Raw genomic sequence first — 20,261 nt, forward strand, 5'->3', positions numbered from 1 at the left:
TGTCCATTATCCAGGGTGGGCGCCCTCCTGTTTCCTCCCCTATCTCCAAGTTTACCCAGTGTGGCGTGTGATCCGAAATGGCTATAGCTGTATACTCCGTTCCCCTCACCTTCGGGATCAACGCCCTTCCCAGCACAAAAAAGTCTATTCGCGAGTAGACTTTATGGATATAGGAGAAAAACGAGAACTCCTTACTCCTAGGTCTGCTAAATCTCCACGGGTCTACACCTCCCATCTGCTCCATAAAATCTTTAAGTACCTTGGCTGCTGCAGGCCTCCTTCCAGTCCTGGACTTCGACCTGTCCAGCCCTGGTTCCAACACCGTATTAAAATCTCCCCCCATTATCAGCTTTCCCATCTCTAGGTCCGGAATGCGTCCTAGCATCCGCCTCATAAAATTGGCATCATCCCAGTTCGGGGCATATACGTTTACCAAAACCACCGTCTCCCCCTGTAGTTTGCCACTCACCATCACGTATCTGCCCCCGTTATCCGCCACTATAGTCTTTGCCTCGAACATTACCCGCTTCCCCACTAATATAGCCACCCCCCTGTTTTTCGCATCTAGCCCCGAATGGAACACCTGCCCCACCCATCCTTTGCGTAGTCTCACCTGGTCTATCAGTTTCAGGTGCGTTTCCTGTAACATAACCACATCTGCCTTAAGTTTCTTAAGGTGTGCGAGTACCCGTGCCCTCTTTATCGGCCCGTTCAGCCCTCTCACGTTCCACGTGATCAGCCGGGTTGGGGGGCTTCCTACCCCCCCCCCCACCCCTTGTCGATTAGCCATCCCCTTTTTCCAGCTCCTCACCCGGTTCCCACGCAGCTGTATCTCCCCAGGCGGTGCCCCCCCGCCCATCCCCTCCCATGCCAGATCCCCCCTCTCCCCAGCAGCAGCAACCCAGTAATTCCCCCCTCCCCCCCCCCCCCCGCTAGACCCCCGCTAGCGTAATTACTCCCCCCATGTTGCTCCCAGAAGTCAGCAAACTCTGGCCGACCTCGGCTTCCCCCCGTGACCTCGGCTCGCACCGTGCGACGCCCCCTCCTTCCTGCTTCTCTATTCCCGCCATGATTATCATAGTGCGGGAACCAAGCCCGCGCTTCTCCCTCGGCCCCGCCCCCAATGGCCAACGCCCCATCTCCTCCACCTCCCCTCCTCTCCCCATCACCACCTGTGGAAGAGAGAAAAGTTACCACATCGCAGGATTAGTGCATAAAACTCCTCTTTCCCCCCTTTTTAACCCCCCTCTTCGCCCCCCACATTCGCCCCACCACTTTGTTCAAACGTTCTTTTTAATAACCCGCTCATTCCAGTTTTTCTTCCACAATAAAAGTCCACGCTTCATCCGCCGTCTCAAAGTAGTGGTGCCTCCCTCGATATGTGACCCACAGTCTTGCCGGTTGCAGCATTCCAAATTTTATCTTCTTTTTATGAAGCACCGCCTTGGCCCGATTAAAGCTTGCCCTCCTTCTCGCCACCTCCGCACTCCAGTCTTGATAAACGCGGATTACCGCGTTCTCCCATTTACTGCTCCGAGTTTTCTTTGCCCATCTAAGGACCATTTCTCTATCCTTAAAACGGAGGAATCTCACCACTATGGCTCTGGGAATTTCTCCTGCTCTCGGTCCTCGCGCCATCACTCGGTATGCTCCCTCCACCTCCAACGGACCCGCCGGGGCCTCCGCTCCCATTAACGAGTGCAGCATCGTGCTCACATATGCCCCGACGTCCGCTCCCTCCGCACCTTCAGGAAGACCAAGAATCCTCAGGTTGTTCCTCCTTGCTTTGTTCTCCAGTGCCTCCAACCTTTCCACACATCGTTTCTGATGTGCCTCATGCATCTCCGTCTTCACCACCAGGCCCTGTATGTCGTCCTCACTCTCGGCTGCCTTTGCCTTCACGACCCGAAGCTCCCACTCCTGGGTCTTTTGTTCCTCCTTTAGCCCTTCGATCGCCTGAAGTATCGGGGCCAACAGCTCTTTCTTCATTTCCTTTTTGAGCTCTTCCACACAGCATTTCAAGAACTCTTGTTGTTCAGGGCCCCATGTTAAACTGCCACCTTCCGACGCCATCTTGGTTTTTGCTTGCCTTCCTTGCCGCTGTTCTAAAGGATCCACTGCAATCCGGCCACTTTCTCCTCCTTTTTTCATCCGTATCCAGGGGGGATTCCCTTCTGGTTTACCGCACAGTGTTTTTAGCCGTCAAAATTGCCGTTGGGGCTCCTATCAAGAGCCCAAAAGTCCGTTTCACCGGGAGCTGCCGAAACGTGCGACTCAGCTGGTCATCACCGCACCCGGTAGTCTGACTATTTCATTCGGTGCTCTTGCCTGAAATAAGGCTAAATATCCATTATGCTTTGCGAAGTGTCTATTTCCATGAAATATAGTCAAGCAGGTGGTTAAAATGAATACCCTTCAACAGGCAACTAATTCGCAAACTAAAGTATCTTCTATAATTCCCTCGTTGTTGATCTTATGATCAACACTTGTTAGTACATTAGTGTCCTCCACAGCAAAGGGTGGGGTATAATGAAAGGGGAATCGACAGGCTCTTGATTGTGAAGTTGCTGGGACCACGGAGGCAATGCTGACAAATGCGCCCCCATGTCCGGCCACACACCGAGCAACATTTAAATAGTATCCATACCACAATCAGAATTACAACGGTGATTATAATCCAAAACACAATCCTCTGTCCGAACAATCCCAATCACCCAAAGCCAAAGTCCCATCCCCCATCCTCATGAAACGTTGTTAGCTCTCTACGAATGTGATCCACCAGGTTATCAATTCTCTCTGAGTCTTCAGGGATGGACGTGCAGCAGTCACTTCCAATCAGGTCATAAGTACCTCCCTTTTCAGCAAGCATGAAGGGCCATCCTATTCTGCAGGGCAACCGCTCTTATAGCAACCATCTCAGTTTCTATCTGGCTATCGGTTTCTGCAGTGTCATTAGCTACCTGCTCAAGGATCTGTCGTAGTTCACGTAGTTCGTATGTATTAGTGGCTATTCCTAATGTTGGTATCATTATTCCCAGCATTTGTGCCCATATCATAACACTTCGTGTCGTCCTGTGATGGGGATGTTCCTGCAATTGCTGAACGTGATGAACATAAGGGACAACGTATCCCAAATAGCAAGAGCCATGCCAATTGTCTGGTAACCCCGGGTACGCCTTACGTCCACAGATAAATTATTTGCCGTTATATGCGGTCACGTTTCCTTTACTATCAGCCATCATTCGTCTAATCGGACCCCCTCCCCAGTGGCCCCCTCTAGTTCGGTTTTCAACTCTTGGCCAGTCAAAGATGAATAGCCCTTTAACTGTGAGGCGGGGCTTAGGGGGTTGCCAATTCAAGGTCTGGTCGCACTGACTGGTGCCGACTGGGTAGGTCCCGTATGTTTTATGTTTCCTAAAGCAGATGCTACCCTTTGGTACTCCAGTGCAATTGGGAAGGATAAAACAGGGGGGCTTGCGTGTTACATTAAATCTAGGCCACCACCATCCTTTAAACCTATTCATATCGTGCCCAGGTGATCTCAAATCTATCATATCCTGTGTATCTTCACTATGCCCTATATTATTCCGTCTTCGGGCCAATTCTGCGAACTCGTTACTGGTGAATTTGATAGGTAGCACCGGGGTGCCCCCCCACCACCCCCCACTCCTCCGAGTACCTCGGAATTTGTGTACAAACCTGTAGAAGCCAGGTATTTCAAATCCAACTAGTACAGATAAAAGAGAGCTGTTTAAGTACTCATTTTTAAAAATGAGAATTTCAGCACACATAAATTCAGGACTTCAATGTGATACATGAAACAGCATAAAATTCCATTATAAGATTATAGCAGCACAGTTGCAAGACAATTTGACACTGCTTGTGCTAATTGTCAAGGCCAAGGACCGAGTTCCATGGCAACTAGGTGGCAAGAATCCAATGCAGTTTGTAAGAGCATTGAATCATATATATATTCTCGATATGAAGTCTCAATTGTTACATTAGCCAAGCCAGCTAAAAGATTAGCAAAATATCACATTCCATAACATGTAGACATGAAACAATTAAAGCTAATGTTGCACATTGAAGATGGACGGCTTGCCATCAAATCAAATGTGTTTGAGTCTAACCCAAACCAATTCGGATTATATTGGGGTGTAATTAGACGACTTAAGACAGATATGAAAGTGTATCACTGAAAAGTGTCCCCCGCCATTTTAGTGTTGTGCTGTGTTCAGTGGTGTTGTGTTGTCTTTCTGTTAGTTTGTCAGTCTGTGTCAGTGATGTTAGTCCACTTTTGACTTTGAGTTTGAGTTTAGCTGAAGATTAGCTCTCTCTCTCTTTTCATGTTTCATTGCCAGACTTTGACCGTTTAAAAGTTACTTTCGAGCTGTCTGTCTAAGCAAAGAAAGATAATGTCTGTAATTCTCTGAAAGCTTCGAATTGTCTACGAATTGCCTTTTAAATGACTTTCAAATTGTAATCAAGCGACTACAACTAAAACAATTCTTTTTGGCACCTGAGAAATTCCTTACCTGAAGTTTCTGCTGAGCCCCAGTATTCGCAAAGTGCTACTGGTAACCGAATGGCAGAAATGATCTAAATTCCTTCAACTTTACACAGTCGAATAATACAAGGAATCGAACAACTTGGCATAGTCCAGAAATATTACAAATCTTACAACTTGTCGTATTGTGCCAGGACTTGATTCATCAACTAAGCTTCCCCCAAACTTGGCGTAGTTCGACAGGTTAAGATCCCCATAAATTATAGATTCCTATAAAACCCAACAATGCATTTAGTTCTCTTTTCAGCATACGAGTGGGACATGTATATTAATGTGTCAGTATTCAGTTTACCCTCTACATGAAGTTGGGTTAATATGATCATCCATAAAAAGGCCGTCATTTTCTTCAGGTCAGCGTTTCGCGAGTACTCTGAAAGTTCCGGATGATGTAGTTTACACCGACTTGCGTGGGTCCAATCTGGCTTTCCATTTACTTTAATGGCTGCTCGGGTTCTGAGCAGCACTTGGTAGGGTCCTTTCCACCTGGGAGAAAAATAATCTTTGTTTAATGCTTTCACATATACCAAGTTTAAAGGGGTGTGTATCCTCCTATTTTGGATGGATCTGAGCCTGTCGCACCTTTTCATGCATTTTTACAGCGGTTTCACACATGGTCTGGGCATATTTGAGTGATGCCTTATCTGCCCATCTTAAGGCTACTGCCGCTGGAGTCATTGGGGTTTTTATTCCAGTTGTCATTAATAATGGGGTTAAGCACGTATTGCGATTTCTCTGATTTCTCAGGCCACACATTACTATGGGTATGGCATCTGGCCATAGCAGCCCATTTTGTTGAGACACTTTTGTAACTGCAATTTTATTTTTTCCATTCACCCTTTCCACTGAGTATTGCGGCTGATAGGGGATATGTAATTTCCAATAAAATCCCATGCCTTCTGTTAGGGCTTTGCTCAATTTGCTAGTGAAATGAGTTCCCCTGTCACTGCTAATACCCATTGGTATCCCAAACCTAGGTATTATTTCCTTCAACAGAATATTTACCATTGTTCTAGCATCATCACGTCTGGTCGGCAAAGCCACCGTGAAAACATTTCCACTATCATCAGAATGTATTTGAATCCCTTAGCCCTCGGAATGTGTACAAAATCTATCTCCAAATTTTCAAAAGGCATTTCGGGCTGTGGTTGATGATCAAAGACAGCGGCTGTTTTGCCCCCATTATATCTCTGACAGACTAAAAATGTGCGGGATACTTTTCCAATTGTTGCCGTAATACCTGGAGCACACTATTTTTCGCATATGGCATGTGTCATCTCTCCTTTGCCCACATGAGCCTGCCCATGGGCAAGGCGGCTTTGTGGCAAGAACAGGCTTCTGGGGCATACTGCGCGGGTATGGGGTTGGACCCAGATTTGATGGTTGGCTTGGGAGCAACTGGCTTTTAGCCAAGAGCTCCTGTGGGAGGCTTGCTCCTGTGCCTGTTTTAACTTTGGTTCTGTTATAGTGGACGGAAGTTCTACTGCAGAAGCTTGCAGTTGTGGCTGCTGTTTGAGAGCCCCTTCCTTTGCTATTTCATCAGCAAATCTATTATCATAGGAGACTGCATCGTCTGCAGCAGTATGCAATTCGCACATTAAAACGGCTGTCTTGTTGGGCAGCTGAACAGCATCTCGTAAATTTAAAGCCAATTTAGCATGTTTAATAGGTTGGCCGGAGGAAGTTATGAATCACCTGTTTTTCCATAATTGCACAAAAGAGTGTACTGATCCAAAAGCGAATCGCGAATCAGTATTACTGTTTCACATTTAGCCAGAATACATGCCCTAGTAAACGCGACCAACTCGACCGCTTGAGCAGACATTCCCGAAAGCGCAAACGCTTTCACGATCTCGAATGAAGTTACGATTTCATAGCCGGCCAGGAGAGTCATATCATTTGGTCGGTTTGCTGACCCATCGGTGAAAAAGTTGATGTCTGGATTGTCGAGTGGGTGACTTTAATAAATCAGGTCGTGGGGTTGTGGTGGCTTCAACCAATTGCAAACAGTCTTGATAAAACAGATGTTCTTCTTCCGAGTGCGCGGTAAAGAGTGTCGCAGGTTTGGCAGCTGGTGCCCGTTGTAGTTAAAGTTGGTTTTTAGAGAGAAGTACTACTTCGTATCCAATGCGCGGAGGCGCAGTAAATGGATGTGTTGCAGATTCTTTAAGCAGCAGCAAAACAGAGTGAGGAACCAAGACTGTACAAGGGTGATCGCGTACAAGGGGTACTGCTGTTTCTACTATTGTCGCCGTGGCCGCTACTCCTCTTAAGCAACTTGGCATACCCTTTACCACAGCACATAGCGCCACCGAGTAATAGGCAAGGGGCCTCTTCCCTCCTCAATGCTCTTGCACCAGGACCGCTGTTGCAAATCCCACTGCTTCATTCACATAAAGAGTAAAGGGCTTGCTGAGATTAGGAAGTCCCAAGGCAGGTGCGCTTATCATGGCTTGTTTCAAGTTACGAAATGCTTGCTCCCTCTCTGGGACCCAGGTAACAACGGAAGGGGCGCCCTGTAGGGTAGCCTTGCACAGTACCGCATCCATCTCTGTATAGTCCGGTATCCACTGCCTGCAATAGCCCACCATGCCGAGGAAGGTGAGGGTTTCCTTTTCAGTGCGCGGAGTTGGAACCCTTGCTACAGCCGATATTGCTGCAGCTGAAATCCGAAATACTGAGCTGTCTCCTGACAGAATTGCAGTTTGTCCATTGAGATCCTATGCCCTCTTTCTGCTACATGTGATAATAACAAAAGGGTATTCTGTTGACAAACTAGCCCTCCCTCTGAGGCTATCAATAAATCATCATCATATTGAGGGACTGTTGAGCCTGCAGACAACTGGCACTCGTCCAAGTCTCTTTTAATACTGTTAATTCCGATATGTTAAAGCAAATAGATATTGACTTTTCTGGTGCAATGGTATGGAGAAAAAGGCTGAGCGTAAATCTATGACGGAGAAGGTATCTGCTATTGGTGGTGTACATTTGTGTCTGGCACCAATGGAGCAATAGCGATAACAATTTTATTGATGGTTCCGAAACCTTGTCCAAACCACTGCTCGTAGGGTCTTCCTACCTTTGGAATGGGGAGTATAGGGGTGTTACACGGGCGTTGCATTCTCTTCAGCACCCCTGCTGTAATAGTACATTGATCACTCCCTCTATCCCTTTCTCTGCTTCCGGTGCCAACCTGTACAGTTTTAAGCAGGGCAGGGCAATGTTCTTCTGTATCTGCACCCTATGCACTGGGGCAGAATGTACTTTTCCAACATGATTTTTATGTTGGGCCCATAGATGTGCCAGTACCTGGGCCAGGATTGAAGGGAGTAAATGATGGCTCTATCGGGGAGGTTGTTGTATTTCAAATGTAGCGGGCCATTGCTCCTCTTTCCAGGTCACTCTGCCCTCCTGTTTGCCATAAAATTCTATCAGGCAATTCCGTCCGTCTATTTCAATATAAATCCCAATTTCTTTGGCCTCTTTGATCACTTTTCCTATTTGCTTTGACTTAGCGCTTTGTCTTAAGGCCAATGTTAAATGAGGTTCTGAAGTTAAACTCATCCTGAAAAGGTCCTTCTGACTATGGATCGACTGCACTAACATTCCTAATCCCACAATGCCGAAAAATCAAAAGGAGTGAGATGCGATGAGGTCTGCTTTCCTAAGTGACCTTGCGTTTGTAAAATGTATGCGTGCTCATCCTCACAAGCATATCAAGCTGTACAATAGGTCACGATATTCTCACGGCTGGACTCTATCAAGTGTTTTAATAGCTGTACCCAAGGCCTTTAACCTTTTGTAAGACTTCCTGCAGTTTGTTTAAAAAGAGTTTTTTAACAGTGGTATTGTAAGGGTTAGCGTTCAGCTGCCAGCATACAACACAGACATAGAGCGATCGGGCGCAGGCTCAGAAGTTAAAAAATGTTGCAGCTGGTGAGCTCGTATTTGAGACAGTTCTATAAAAAACCCATTATCAATGCAATGTATTACCTCTCCTAATTTGCAGAGTGTCTCTCTGCCTAATCAGGGAAGGTGTTGCTAGGTGGGGTACATCCTTCCTGGGAGTTAAATGCTTCTTGGGCCCTTGCATGATATCCTCTTTCCCTCTAATTGCTAACCAGCGTTTGAAGGACTGATTAAATTCATTCAAATAACTATCATTATTGTGAACCCAGCCCCCATTGATGCCGCGTGGGACTGCAATCCCATCATTCAAAGCTGGCCGAGATGAACCATAAGAGTATTTTAGGAACAGCCAACCATCCCCTGGGAGGGGTCTATAAATACCACACATTCAAGTCAATCTCCAATGATTGATTTTATAGGCATTAGCTATTCTTAGAGACATATAACTTTCTTTGTCAATTCGGAAAAGGTCAAATGTCTGCTGAAATGGTTAATGTCTCCAGCAGAACCTAAGGAGGCGGAGAACTTGGAATGATGCCATTTACGTCTTTTCACGTAATCTAAAAACTTATTCATACTCAATTACTTTTATTCGTAAAGGCATTTCCTTTCTTTTAAACTGATTTTTATTTCCAATGTTTCAGTGCATTGGAGAAATCTCAACACAAAATCACTTAAATAATAATCTCGGACTCACAATATCAGATGATAAAAAGTACAACCCACTTGGAACTTCATGCTTTGACTAAAATTAATTGGTTAAACAAAGCACAACAATTCTCCGAGCACACACATATCACAGTTAACCGTTAGCCTTATCTCACGGCTACAGACAAATCAGAATTCCCTTTTTCTACAGGAAATGAAATGAAATGAATGAAATGAGAATCGCTTATTGTCACAAGTAGGCTTCAAATGAAGTGACTGTGGAAAGCCCCTAGTCGCCACATTCCGGCGCCTGTTCGGGGAGGCTGGTACGGGAATCGAATCGTGCTGCTGGCCTGCCTTGGGCTGCTTTCAAAGCCAGCGATTTAGCCCTGTGCTAAACGCTTTTACCTACTTATTTTCATGCAAAAGCAGTCTTGAACTATAGTCAAGCATTTCCCAGCATGCTTCGAAGTTGGCAACTCATTAATTTCCTTTCCACACTCCCCATATCTCACGCACTGTTTCTCACTCGCTGCCCGTCATCATCTCACACTCACCCTCTCTTACGCTCTGTCCCAGTCCCACACTCCCTCTCCTCTTTACACTCTCACTGTCTCATATTCCCTCCCTTTCCCACTGTCTATCTCACTCCATATCTCACACTCTCCCTCGCCCACGCTCTCTTATTGCCCCACTCAATGCCCCACTCAAACTCCCTCCCTCTCTCTAACTCTCTTCCTCTCACACACTGCTCTCTCAGACAACCCCTCCATCTCTCACACTCACCTTCTCTTACTCACTCCCTCGATAACAGTATTCCCTCTCACTCTTTCGCTCTTATCACACTGCCTCTCACTCTCACATAGTCTTCCTCTCTCACATTATTTCATTCTCTCATTGACTCTCTCACTCCCCTCACTCCCTCTCTCACACACAATCTTCCTCTCTCACCCACATACCCTCCCGCTCCTGCAGTCTTTCGATCTACTACTCGCTGCCTCTCTCACACCCTTTCTCGCTCACAAACTCGACATCTCACACACTCTGGCCCTTTTACACGAGCTCTCCATCGCTCACACTCTCCGACGCTCACACTCCCTATCTTGCCCGAACTCTTTCTCTCCCACGCCCTCTCCCTATCTCACACACTCTTCCTCGCACATTCCCTCCGTCTTTCACACTCCCTCCCTCTTTCACACTCCCCCCTCTCTCACTCTCTCCCTCTTTCTTCAGCTGCCATAGTCTCTTCCACTTCGACAGTCAAGCCCTGTCTCATTCTCACTCTCACACTATCTCCCTCTCTATCTCCCTCCCTCTCTCACATTCTCTCAGTCCTTACACTTTCTCTCACAATATTCTCCTTTGTTTATCACTCTCATGCTCTCACTCACTCACTTACTCACTTACTCGCGCTCTCACTTTCCCATTTACTCACTTACATGACACATTTATGTCAGAGATCACTTATCTCTGAGGTTATGTTATTATTTTGCACACCATCCTTCTCACACCATCTGTCTCCCTCATCCACTCGCCCGCTCTGTCTCCACTCCCCCCGCTTCCTCTTCTCTCAGATTCAACCGCCATCTCTCGTTCCCTTTATTTCTCCCACCTTGTTCCTCAACGTCTTTCTCTCTCACTCTCTTTCTCTCTCACCCTCTTTCTCTCTCACTCTCTTTCTCTCTCACCCTCTTTCTCTCTCACTCTCTTTCTCTCTCACTCTCTTTCTCTCTCACTCTCTTTCTCTCTCACCCTCTTTCTCTCTCACCCTCTTTCTCTCTCACCCTCTTTCTCTCTCACCCTCTTTCTCTCTCACACTCTTTCTCTCTCACACTCTTTCTCTCTCACACTCTTTCTCTCTCACCCTCTTTCTCTCTCACACTCTTTCTATCTCACGTTCTTACTCACTAATCGTCTTTCACTCCCACCCTGGTTCTCTCCGTTCCCTTTCTGTCCCTCCTCTCCTTCTCACTCTATCTTCCATCAGCACAGCTGGCAGACCAGATCTCTCCCCCTCCACATCTCAGCCCGTTTCTCTCCCAGTTTAAATGTATGTATCAGAGGGCCACATTCAGGAAGACATTGTGCATCAGTTTTAATCTCTCAAAATTGTTTTCTCTTGATGTTTGAGGTGATACGTTTGTAACTGCAGCAGTGTCTGAGCTTTCTGAGGTTTTCCAAAGTTTAAAAAGTTTTCTTAGTTTAAGGATCTGATTCAGATTTAGCGTTGGAATAATTTACTCTGGACTTTAAATAGTGCCAGTTATTCGCTTCGATGAAATCTGCAATTTTTTGCCATCTTGATCCCACTTGAAAGACAGAATGGAATGGCCAGAGTTCAAGAGGCCACTGCACCCCAGAGTGCAGGAGAGCTACCCAAAGAAACACACTAACAATTGGAGCTGGAACACAGAATGGTCATAGTCGGGAGACGGATATCGCTGAAACTTTCAGAGGTCTAAAGATGGGATTGATGATATTTGAGTGTTATGGTTAGTTGATCAATGTGATGAACACAGTCCAGTGTTTGGAATGTGGTCTCTGGCTCAACAAGAAATATTTTCTGTCACTAAACACAATCTCGTAATCTGTTTTTACTTATCTTTCAAAATAAGTTAAAATATGTTGCAAACTGAATCGAACTGAGGCAATTCCACTGGGAATAAATTTAAGTATTTGTGATTATATCACCTCAGAGTTTAAGAAAGCGAGACTGCTCGTAGAACCAAGAGCCATATCACTTCGCACTGAATAGGCATCCTTCAATTGATATTGTGGAAAAAATATTGCACCCAATCCTTGCTGTTGTTGGTGTTCCTGGGAAGTGATTATAACCATTATGTGTAATTCTGTGTTAGAGAGTCTCTCTCATTTTTAACTGAGAATGCTAATATTGAATGCTGATCTCGTGCTCAACGAAATACAGACACCTGATCAACGATAAGGTGCACATTCTCACCGTGTGTGTGAGGGTTTCTCACTCACAATCCAAACAATCTGAATCCTGCGGTATCCTCTGACAGTCCTCATCGCTATCCGCAATTCCACCAACCTTTGTGTCGTCTGCAAACTTATTAATCAGACCAGTTACATTTTCCTCCAATTCATTTATATATACTACAAACAGCAAAGGTCCCAGCACTGATCCCTGTGGAACACCACTGGTCACAGCCCTCCAATTAGAAAAGCATCCTTCCATTGCTACTCTCTGCCTTCTATGACCTAGCCAGTTCTGTATCCACCTTGCCAGCTCACCCCTGATCCCGTGTGACTTCACCTTTTGTACTAGTTACCATGAGGGACCTTGTCAAAGGCATTACTGAATGGGTTTCACACGGCCAGAATGTGCAAACTCCACACGGATTGTGAGTGTGAATCCCACACACACACGGTGAGAATGTGTAAACTCCACACGGATTGTGAGTGAGAAACCCACACAGACATGATGAGAATGTGCAAACTCCACACGGATTGTGGGTGAGAATCCCACACACACACGGTGAGAATGTGTAAACTCCACACGGATTGTGAGTGAGAAACCCACACAGACATGATGAGAATGTGCAAACTCCACACGGATTGTGGGTGAGAATCCCACACACACACGGTGAGAATGTGCAAACTCCACACGGATTGTGAGGGCGAAACCCACGCAGACACGGTGAGATTGTGCAAACTCCACACGGATTGTGAGTGTGATTCCCACACACACACGGTGAGAATGTGCAAACTCCACACGGATTGTGAGTGAGAATCCCACACACACACGGTGAGAATGTGCAAACTCCACACGGATTGTGAGTGAGAATCCCACACCCACACGGTGAGAATATGCAAACTCCACAAGAACAGTTTCAACTATTTTACCTTCTCTCGTTTAATAATGAAGTTATTGTTCTCTTTAATCTCCATGAGCTGAAGCCTGAGGCCCTGTTCAGTAACCTCCTTGCACCCACCTAAACAAAAGAGAATCACGAACCACGTTCCACCTTTGGACGGAAGGTGTCGTGAGTAACATCAGGTGGTATGGTACCACTGCTGTCATGCTGAATGCTGGTACGCCCCTCACTGTAATGTAGTGAATGTCCTACTGCTCAGGGTGTAAAAAGAACGGACTCACAAACAGTTAACTCAAGTTGTTTGTTAAGTGGCTCGATTTAATCTCAGTCTGCAGGGATGTGAAACGCGTCACCCGGGGCTTTCCCTCTTGGGTTAATAAGTGAGTATATTCAATTGTTTGCTCAGAATGTGAGCACCTTCTCCCGCATGAGCAGGGGATTAGCAGCTGGATCGGAATCTGGCAGAGAGACACTGGAATGCTGCAGCAATGGATACGAACACACGGACAATCGATGGGAATCTGACAACAACAGATCCCAGCCTGACTGCTGAAGATTGGACTAGTCCACCATTAGCTCGGATACTCGGGGGAGGGCCTGTCCTCTTATCCATCCCCATTCAATATCTATCTGACGGCATTGGTTGGATGTCAGTAAGCATGCAGATCACGTACACTCTTCAAGCTATAGAATTCTTTTACTACCCAATCCTGGCGATTGCTGGTGTTTTTGGTAAGTCTCTCTGTCCTATCATTAACTATGTTAGTCACTCGGAGGTACCTCGTGATTCATTAGTTTCACTGCTGCTGTCTATTGTGTTCCGTTTGAAACCCAGCTATTCTGCCTGAATGCCTCTTTTTCATAGCCCCCATCAACTTTATTTGTTTGCATGGGATTGGGGGAATTCTATTGATAGAAAACTGGTTGGTAGACAGGAAACAAAGAGTTGGAATTAACGAGTCATAGCTCACCGAATTTACAGTGCAGAAATAGACCATTTGGCCCTTTGGGACTGCACTGGCCTTTGCAAAGAGCACCCGACTCGCCCACGTATCTACCCTGTCCCCGTAACCCTGAAACCCCCACTTAAACTTTTTGGATATTGAGGGCACTTTAGCGTGGCCAATCCACCTAACCTGCACATATTTGGACTCTGTGAGGAAACCGGAGCACCCGGAGGAAACCCACGCAGACACGGGGAGAACGTGCAGACTCCGCACAGGCAGTGACCCAAGCCAGGAATCGAACCTGGGACCCTGGAGCTGTGAAGCAATTGTGCTAACTACTGTGCTACCATGCTGCCCTAATTCCGTTTTCAAATGGCAGGCAGTGACTAGTGGGGTACCACAGGGATCGGTGCTGGGACCGCAGCTGTTCTTTTTATAAATGTATTTACGGTGGGCGTCACTGGTTAGTCCAGCATTTAGTGCCTATTACTAGTTGTCCTCGAAGGCGGTGGTGTTGCCTTCTTGAACTGCTGCAGTTCCTGAGGTGAAGGTCCACCCTACAGAATGCGAGGGTTCCCACGTATCTGCTGTTTTTGTTCTTCCAGATTGTGTTGGCCGTGGGTTTGGAAGGTGCTGCCTAAGGAACCTTGGCGAGTTCCTGCAGTGCATCTTGTAGCTGGTACACACGGCTGCCACTGTTCATCGGTGGTGGAGGGTTTGAATGTTTGTGGAATGGGGAGCAATCAACCGGGCTGCTATGTCCTGGATGGTGTTGAGCTTTTTCACCCAGGCAACTGGAGAGTATTCCATCACACTCCTGACTTGTGCCTTGTAGATGGTGGACAGGCTTTGTGGAGTCAGGAGTTGAGTTAACGCTGTAGGATTCCTAGCCTTTGACCTGCCCTGGTAACCACAGTGTTAATGTAGCGAGTCCAGTTCAGTTTCTGAGCAATGGTAACTCCCAGTATGTTGACTGTGGGGGATTCAGCGATGGCAATATCTTTGAATGTCAAGGGGCGGTGGTCAGATCCTCTCTTGCAGGAGATGGTCATTGCCTGGTACTTGTGTGGCGTGAATGTAACTTGCCACTTGTCCCCCCCAAGCCTGGATATTGTCCAGGTCTTGCTGCATTTGGACACGGACTGCTTCAGTATCTGAGGAGTCGCGAATGGTGCTGAGCATTGTGCATCCGCAAACATCCCCACTTCTGACCTTATGATGGAAGGGAGGTCATTGATGAAGCAGCTGAAGAAGGTTGGGGCCGAGGACACTCCCCTGAGGAACTCCTGCAGTGATGTCCTGGAGCTGAGCTGGCTGACCTCCAACCACCGCAACCATCTTCCTTTGTGCCGGGTATGACTCCAACCAGTGGAGAGTTTTCCCCCTGATTCCCATTGACTCCAGTTTCGCTCGGGTTCCTTGATGCCACACTCGGTCAAAAACTGTCTTAACGTCGAGGGCAGTCACTCTCCCCTCACCTCTGACATTCAGCTCTTTCGTCCATGTTTGAACCAAGGCTGTAATGAGGTCAGGAGCTGATGACGCTGGCAGAGCCAAGAGTGAGTGTCCGTAAGCTGGTTATTGCTGAGTAACTGCTGTTTGATAGCACTTCCATCATTTTGCTGATGTTGGAGAGAATACTGATAAGGTGGTGCAAACCTTTCAGCACGGCCTGAAAAAACAAACACTGGGGTCCAGGGAGACCTGCCCAGCGAGATTCGTATTCTGCTACAGGACAACCCCGCAAGCCGGAAGAGACAATCTTCCGCATAGCGGCAGAAATGTGCACCACAGGCACCAAATGCAAGCACAGGGCCTGAAGCCTAATCGCCACGTGGACCATTAGCCACGGGTGTGAGTGCGCTGTCAGAGGATCCCGCCGCCAGATAATGCAGCTTCTCTCTATCCTCCTGAAAACTGTTGCCATTCTTCCTCTGACGACATCTCCAAATCTTCTGCCGTTTGAAGTTTGGAAGTGAATTAAAAGCGGTGGGTCTCCGTGGTATATAGAACATAGAACATAGAACGATATAGCGCAGTACAGGCCCTTCGGCCCACGATGTTGCACCGAAACAAAAGCCATCTAACCGACACTATGCCATTATCATCCATATGCTTATCCAATAAACTTTTAAATGCCCTCAATGTTGGCGAGTTCACTACTGTTGCAGGTGGGGCATTCCACGGCCTCACTACTCTTTGCGTAAAGAACCTACCTCTGACCTCTGTCCTATATCTATTACCCCTCAGTTTAAAGTTATGTCCCCTCGTGCCAGCCATTTCCATCCGCGGGAGAAAGCTCTCACTGTCCACCCTATCTATCCCTCTGATCATTTTGTATGCCTCTATTAAGTCTCCTCTTAACCTTCTTCTCTCCAACGAAAACAACCTCAAGTCCATCAGCCTTTCCTCATAAGATTTTCCCTCCATACCAGGCAACATCCTGGTAAATCTCCTCTGCACCCGCTCCAAAGCCTCCACGTCCTTCCTATAATGCGGTGACCAGAACTGTACGCAATACTCCAAATGCAGCCGCACCAGAGTTTTGTACAGCTGCAACATGACCTCCTGACTCCGGAACTCAATCCCTCTACCAATAAAGGCCAACACTACATAGGCCTTCTTCACAACCCTATCAAACTGGGTGGCAACTTTCAGGGATCTATGTACATGGACACCTAAATCCCTCTGCTCATCCACACTTCCAAGAATTTTACCATTAGCCAAATATTCCGCATTCCTGTTATTCCTTCCAAAGTGAATCACCTCACACTTCTCTACATTAAACTCCATTTGCCACCTCTCAGCCCAGCTCTGCAGCTTATCTATATCCCTCTGTAACCTGCTACATCCTTCCACACTGTCGACAACACCACCGACTTTACTGTCGTCTGCAAATTTACCCACCCTTCTGCGCCTTCCTCTAGGTCATTGATAAAAATGACAAACAGCAACGGCCCCAGAACAGATCCTTGTGGTACTCCACTTGTGACTGTACTCCAGTCTGAACATTTCCCATCAACCACCACCCTCTGTCTTCTTTCAGCTAGCCAATTTCTGATCCACATCTCTAAATCACCCTCAATCCCCAGCCTCCGTGATTCCCAACCTTGATTCCCAACGATCTGTGCTCCCATCCCCACGTTGTCACAATGCCCATGGTCCTCCACTGTGTTTGGGCAAGGAGCAGTAAGCCTGGGTCATCTTCACAAATACCCTGTGTGAGTATTATAAAGGTGAGGAACCGTAAGCTGCTCTGAATGCTTCAGAGTAACCAATGGAGTGTGAACGCATTTCTATCTTTCACAGGTGTCGGTGAAACTTGCAGCTTCCACGATTTGCTGCAAAATTCAGCCATTGGCCCTGGAACGTGAAATAAATAGACTGGATGTGATCTCTGATGAACCGATGTTCCAGGTGAACATTAATTCCCGAAACTGATCATAGATCATAGATCATAGAATTTACAGTGCAGAAGGAGGCCATTCGGCCCATCGAGTCTGTACCGGCTCTTGGAAAGAGCACCCCACCCAAGGTCAACACCGCCACCCTATCCCCATAACCCAGCAGCCCCACCCAACACTAAGGGCAATTTTCGGACACGATGGGCAATTTATCACGGCCAATCCACCTAACCTGCACATCTTTGGACTGTGGGAGGAAACCGGAGCACCCGGAGGAAACCCACGCACACACGGGGAGGATGTGCAGACTCCGCGCAGACAGTGACCCAAGCCGGAATCGAACCCGGGACCCTGGAGCTGTGAAGCAATTGTGCTATCCACAAGGCTACCGTGCTGCCCACATATTTATTATTCAATGAACATCGACGTCTCCAGAAATGACGCTGCGATAGGCAACTTTTTCAATGATTCACTGGCTGTGATTATCTGAATAAATACTTATTCCAAACTGTACAGTTGCTCACGACCTGACCTACCTTCGCTATTTCTTTCCCTTCCTTGCAGCTAACGTAGCAACAATTGTGGTAATTTCAAAGGGGAACTGCGGCCTCTCCAAATGTGTCACTCGCTATTTGCTGGCCATGGCAGCAGCTGACCTGCTGATAGTGATCTTCGACCTGATATTGAGACACATTCCAATTGTTTATGAGCAATTCTTTGATGCTATGATTGGGCTCCACTTGTGCAATATCCACGCCGTCCTGCTTTATGCAGTCACTGACTGCTCTGTCTGGTTCACCGTCACTTTCACCTTCGATCGATTTGTGGCCATTTGTTGCCCGAAGCTGAAAAGTAAATATTGCAGCGAGAAAACGGCGGCTGTGGTTCTGGGGACAGTGGCTGTGCTGAGCTGTCTGAAGAACATTTTCTGGTATTTTATGTTTGATCCTGGTTATATGCTCGGAAACACACCTTGGTTTTGTGAGGTTTCAATTAAAAAAACGCAATCAATCATCTGGGGAACCGTCGAATTCATCCATTATATTATAACACCAGCGACTCCATTTGTCCTGATTCTGCTGCTCAATGTTCTCACCGTCAGACACATTGTCCTGAGCAGCAGGGCCCGCAGGAGACTCCGGGCTCACAGCAGTGGGGAGAGTCCCAGAGATCCAGAGATGGAGAGTCGGAGGAAATCCATCATTTTACTCTTCATTATCTCGTTGAATTTTGTTTTGTTATGGGCAATATATATGGTATACTTTATAGTTAACCGAATATACGGGTTATTGATTGAACACATACCGCTACCTACATGTGTGCAAGAATTGGGATTCATGCTACAGTTGCTGAGTTGCTGCACAAACACTGTGATTTATGCCATTTCACAGACTAAATTCAGAGAACAGTTGAAGAATATGATGAAATATCCATTCATTCTACTTATGAAGCAAATTAAATGATCATAGAAAGTAAATTAGCTGAGACATCAGACATAAACGTAACTTCATATATTAGCCGGTGAATTCCTGCAGACGCAAAGAGACAGTTACAGTGCTGTTGCCTTTCATTTGGCCTGAACTCCTGATTTAGTCTGAGGTCCCGCTCATGCCCCTGTCTTAGTTCTGCAGATACCATCCGTACTGCCTGGAATACATCACACGGGTTTCTTTTTTCATTAGTTGTATATCACTGTTAGTTTGTGATTTATTGGCAATCCATCATTGCCCTGGGCTCGGAGTTTCGGTCCGACCCTATTTTAACCGCTGCAATCAGCATCACGTCATTATGTCAGCAGTGCTGTTAGGAAGCATGTTTTAGACTTTTACACAGTGAAGGAGAGTAGCCAGAAAAGGTTCACATCAGGACAGGTTGCAGAAAGAACTCAAGGTGATGATGTTCCCAAAAGAGTAAGGAGGTGATTCTGGAGCTGGACAGGACTTTGTTGAGGCCACAGCTGGAGTAATGTTCAATTCTGGTCTCCGCATTCTCGGAAGGATGTGATTGCACTGGAGGGGGTGCAGAGGAGATTCAGCAGGATGATGCCTGGGGTGGAACATTTTAGCTCTGTTTTCACTGGAGCACAGACGGTTCAAGGGGAACATGATTCAGGTGCAGCAGCTTACGAAGGGCTTGGAGAGGAGGAAAGAAGTCAGCTGATCAACTTAGTTGAAGGGTCAAATACAACGGGGCAAAATTTGAAGCTGAAAGGCAGGAGGTTTAGAGGCGAATTAAAGAAAAATAATTTATCTGAGGGAAGTGAGAATCTGGAGAGCCCTGTCTGGGAGAGTAATTGGTGCAGACAAACTAACCATTCAAAGCACTTGGATGAACACTCGAACTGTCAAAACATTCAAAGCTATGGGCCCACTGGGCTGGAGAATTAGTGTCAATTAGAGCAGTTCTGTTGTCAGATCAGCGTTGTTGGGCCGCAGGAGCTCTTTGGTCCGTGGAGGATAATAAATTCTTTGGCATCTGTTTCTGGGTGTTCGAGTACCACCATTTGGAATCTATTGTCAGACAGCACGGCGGGACAGTGGTTAGCACTGCTGCCTCACGGTGCTGAGTGTCATGATATTCAAACACACACATCATGATGGACACACCAACAGACAAATCAGAACACACAACACCACAACCAATGACAGAAAGATATAAAAGCACAGACAATACCCCCGGTGGTCAGTATTAGCTGCAGAGGAGGACCAGGACAGACCTACTACACGACACACTCAGGGAGACAGCACGTGCAGAGTATCCAGAACTGTATTATAAGAGTTAAAATAAAATAGAGTTGTACCACATACAACTGTGTTGGCTCATCTGTGCACCAGAGCACCCAACACCACATGGTACAGGAGTGGATCGATACCTGCCGGCATACCTCAGTGTACACAGACAACCAGCAGTGCCCAGGCAAAATGATAGAGCTCCCGGTTCCGCAGCCGCT

The 20,261-nt window shown here is 46.8% G+C and overlaps 1 protein-coding gene across 1 annotated transcript; it reads left to right on the forward strand.

Annotated features, from left to right (window-relative positions):
- Positions 1–13,411: 13,411 nt before the first annotated feature.
- Positions 13,412–18,971, forward strand: LOC140405635 (probable G-protein coupled receptor 139). The gene is made up of 2 exons (XM_072494175.1): positions 13,412–13,692; positions 17,876–18,971. The coding sequence occupies exons 1-2, from the start codon at positions 13,449–13,451 to the stop codon at positions 18,772–18,774; spliced, it is 1,143 nt and encodes a 380-aa protein (XP_072350276.1). The 5' UTR covers positions 13,412–13,448; the 3' UTR covers positions 18,775–18,971.
- The last annotated feature ends 1,290 nt before the right edge of the window (positions 18,972–20,261 follow it).

The sequence above is a fragment of the Scyliorhinus torazame genome, unplaced genomic scaffold (assembly GCF_047496885.1).
Source record: "Scyliorhinus torazame isolate Kashiwa2021f unplaced genomic scaffold, sScyTor2.1 scaffold_166, whole genome shotgun sequence".
In the NCBI taxonomy this organism is placed as follows: Eukaryota; Metazoa; Chordata; class Chondrichthyes; order Carcharhiniformes; family Scyliorhinidae; genus Scyliorhinus; species Scyliorhinus torazame.